Raw genomic sequence first — 3,991 nt, 5'->3', positions numbered from 1 at the left:
TTCATTGAGAGAAGAATTCACTCTAACCTTGTTGCGACTACGAAGAGGATTTGACACCATTGTCACTCAGTGATATGTTTGCCATTTCTGAAAGTTCAGTAAGCCGAATATTTACTACATGGATGTGTCTCATGTGCATTGACCTTTGCTTTCTCATCAAATGGCCATCCAAAGAACAAATCTTGGAAAATTTGCCCAAATGCTTTAAACATTTCAAAAAAACAAGATGCATTATTGACTGCACTGAATTCTTTGTGCAAAAACCCAGTCTTCCATCTGCTCAGAGAATAACATATTCATCTTACAAACACCATAATACCTTCAAGTGTTTAGTAGCAATAACTCCATCGGGTTCATTTTGTTTTGTATCTGATTTGTACACTGGTAGTATTTCTGACAAGAAAATAGTACAAGAATCTGGCTTTTTGGATAATATTGAGTTTGGTGATGACATTATGGCGGACCGTGGCTTTCTCATAAGAGGCGATCTAGCATTAAAAGGTGCAACACTAAACATTCCCCCATTTTCTTTTGGAAGACAGATGGGTAGCAATGCCACCACTAAAACGAGAAGGATTGCTCGAGCTCAAATCCATGTAGAACGAGCAATTGGACGTTTGAAAAACTATGCAATTTTGCAAGGTGTTATGACTCTCCAGATGAAGCCTTTGTACAGTCAAATTGTAAAAGTATGTGCAATGTTATGCAACCTTGACTGTCAACTTGTGAAGTAAATCTTATGTGTGTAAATCAGTATAGCACATACATTTGAATAATAAATGACAAAATAATAACAATGCTTTGATAATTTTACATTTTAATGCTACATGTAACTGTCATACAGGGATCTGATTAGTCCTCCTTTCAGAGGAAATCATCCGATTAGCTTAATTTTACAAAAAAGTGAAATACTGAAATAGATCTTATATGACAAAGCATTTTTCACCAATAACACAATCTTAATTCTGCCTACCAACTCCATTTTTTCAGGAGGTAACAGTACAGTAGTTACATATATTCTGTAGTAAATTAGTAAACGCAGCTTTTTTTGCCTAATTTATAATGCAGGTACATAAGCAGTTACTGTTGCATTAAAGATTTAATCACATGTTGTTTAAAAAATGATTCAAGTTTGCTGAGCATCTTCTGGAAGAAATCTGGATTAAAATCAGCATGAGCAACACATATTCCTTTCTTTGTATAAAGTATAAGATTAGATTGATGTATACCATATATACCCATCTGCCCTTGCATCTGATGATAGTATTCTGAGTTTTCAGAAACAACCATCTCACCTCTCTCATTAATAACACAGCCTTTTTTAAGACAAACATTCCTTGGTTCATCGTCTCTGTGTGTAAAAGGACATTTAACCTCAATAATAGTGCTATCATGGCATTTACATGTAAAAAGACCATCAATAGAACAACCAATGAAATTCATGGTTGGATGTATTCTTAAGCCTTTATGTGACAGAAGGGGATGTACATGTGACTTATGACATACTCTCATGTAATGTTGAAGAGCTGCTTTTTCTTTCTTTTTACCCCACACCAATGATGGAGCTGAAATTTCTCCATATTCACCTAAAATAGTCTTTAGAAGTGAAGGTGGACATTTGTTAGAATCAACTGCTTTGCAGACTTTACTAAAATTAGATGCAGTCAATCTGCCTTTCCTCAGCTCATGCCAAATCTTGCAGTCGGATTGCTCACTTGTGCATGATTCAATGTGAGAAATATTATCATTGGAAAGAGTACATAAATTCTCAGAGTTATGGAATTCATTTGCATTACAAGATGCTATTTTCTTTAACATGTTTGGCATGGTAAAAGCAGAACATTTAGGACATTGCTGATCAGCTTCATCGCCCTTGTCATTCTGCACTGGTTTTTGTACCTCCAGAATATCTAAGGCTTGTATATTTGGGGATATCTGGAAGAAATTTAAAAAATGTAAATTGAAAGTTTTAAATAACAAATGAAATGTAAACAAAAAATTAGCACTTTAATTATATGATGCTATATAATTGTTGTATTAGATAACAATGGTGGGCAATTTCAATTGGTTTTTCAAAACAGATAAAGATACAATGCAAAGACAACACTAAGCAGAAAAAATAAATACACAGAACATAATTATGGGAAATGGGTTACCTCTCGAAGATTCTTTGCTATTTCACTGATTTCCATTTCTGTGTAAGTTTGTCTCTGATCTACACTGCGCGGGTCAAAACTGTGAGCAGCAGACTGGTGATAATCCACACTTGCATACCTTAATTGAAATTTGTGTCAGTCTTGAAATGATTTGTTGTAGGTACATCATCATTTTTTTTCAATATATTTTTTAAAGTCTTACAATTGATTATAATGGCATAATAAAACTTACTTAATAATATTTGAAGTGCATGTACATATGATTTTATGTAAAGCACAAACAATAGACAAAATATAATACTAACACATTACTAATATGTATCCTAATTGTAGTCTCTGTGCCAATTAAATGTTTATTTAAGAATCAATCATTCAGACCTAGAGTTTACTTTTAAGAATTAAAAGATTAAATATATCATAACATTCTACAAGAGTCATAAAAGAACAAGTACCTAGCTTTCAAGATTTTAAGTTGCTTTATAGGCACAGGGCAATCATGATGTCGTGGTCGTTTTACCCACAAGTTATCTCCATCTGTGACTGACTTGACATCAAAAGCCTCAATTTCATACAGGGTTGCTCCGATGTGGCGACATCCTCCATCAGCTCTACAAAAACAGATTGATGTCATTTGTAAGAAAACATCACCCCCCTAAGCTTACTCCAAGTAATAAAGTCATCAATTGCAGTGGTATATATACATGTACTTGGATTTTTTTAAACATATAGATAGATGTGTGTATAATTAACGCAGGCTGCATTGAACCTACTTCTTCAAATAAAATTAATTACATGTCACAGGTGTTTTGTGTGGTCATTCACTCATTGAAACCAGCTTACATCCTACTCAGTGTACCTGTCTCACTTATATTTATAAAAGTTTACTTACCCTCCAATGCATGTGCAGTAAGCACAATTTACGCTTCCACTTTTACACATAACCACCCAAACATCATAAGCTGTTTTATTTAGGTAAGTCCTATCCTTCTGCGTAGGTTTCACGCAGGATTTGATAAGGTAATTATCTCCATCTTCAAGTTCCTTCATTTCTAACTTCTCAACATACCCATCGAAGAATAGTCTATAATCTTCACAAGATTTGTACGCTTTTAATTTCCTTTGATCATAATTTGCAGTTTTATATAACAAGTAATTAAACACATCATACAGGGAAAAGGTTGGTAATTTTGTGAGATCGTTAGAAAGTCCTTGGATCTTGAAGGGGTCATCAGAAAACTTGCCGAGAATATCGTATATTGACACTGGATGATCGGCGCACATATCGGGATCATCTGGTAAGTTCAGCTTAACAACTGCCTCACATAGCTTTACCAAGTTCTCTCGCTTCACATTTGAAACAGAAATCCCTTTTCCTCTCAGAATATCCTGCAGTTCTACCACTTTCAAGGATGTAAACATTGTAGACGACATGTTAACTATAGACGCTTTGTCGGGTATCACGTGACAATGTAAAACTAAACGTTAAAACCGTTCCGGGTTCAACGTTTTATGAAAGAGGTCTATTTCCTATTTATTTTTGCTTGTCACCTTTTACAAGTGGGTAAAAAAAAATTCGTATATCACAAGTGTTACATTGAAGTTTTAGAATTCAGAGAATTTAAAACTATCTATACAATCTAGATTGTTATAGATAGTTTTAAATTGTCTGAATTATTAAACTTTAATATAACACAAGTACTGAGCCAAAAGGTGTGTGCTTGTGGAAGGGTGGCTTCAACTGGCTTTTTAATTAATTTGATTTTATAAAACAAAATTAGAATTTGAGTTATGATTTAAGTCTGTATATAAGTCTTGCTTATACAAATGGATTGAAC

At 33.9% G+C, this 3,991-nt stretch overlaps 1 protein-coding gene across 1 annotated transcript; it reads right to left on the bottom strand.

Annotated features, from left to right (window-relative positions):
* Positions 1 to 231: 231 nt before the first annotated feature.
* On the bottom strand, positions 232 to 3,676 carry LOC134242809 (uncharacterized). The gene is made up of 5 exons (XM_062724932.1): positions 3,046 to 3,676; positions 2,609 to 2,764; positions 2,157 to 2,274; positions 1,507 to 1,935; positions 232 to 276 (listed from the first exon to the last, which is right to left on the bottom strand). The coding sequence occupies exons 1-5, from the start codon at positions 3,585 to 3,587 to the stop codon at positions 232 to 234; spliced, it is 1,290 nt and encodes a 429-aa protein (XP_062580916.1). The 5' UTR covers positions 3,588 to 3,676.
* Positions 3,677 to 3,991: the final 315 nt, after the last annotated feature.

Source organism: Saccostrea cucullata, unplaced genomic scaffold (genome assembly GCF_032062105.1).
Source record: "Saccostrea cucullata isolate Sc308-1 unplaced genomic scaffold, CSIRO_AGI_Scuc_v1 ctg13870, whole genome shotgun sequence".
Taxonomy (NCBI): domain Eukaryota; kingdom Metazoa; phylum Mollusca; class Bivalvia; order Ostreida; family Ostreidae; genus Saccostrea; species Saccostrea cuccullata.
Note: the sequence above shows the minus strand (reverse complement) of the source record. Positions and strands in the feature narration are given on the sequence as shown.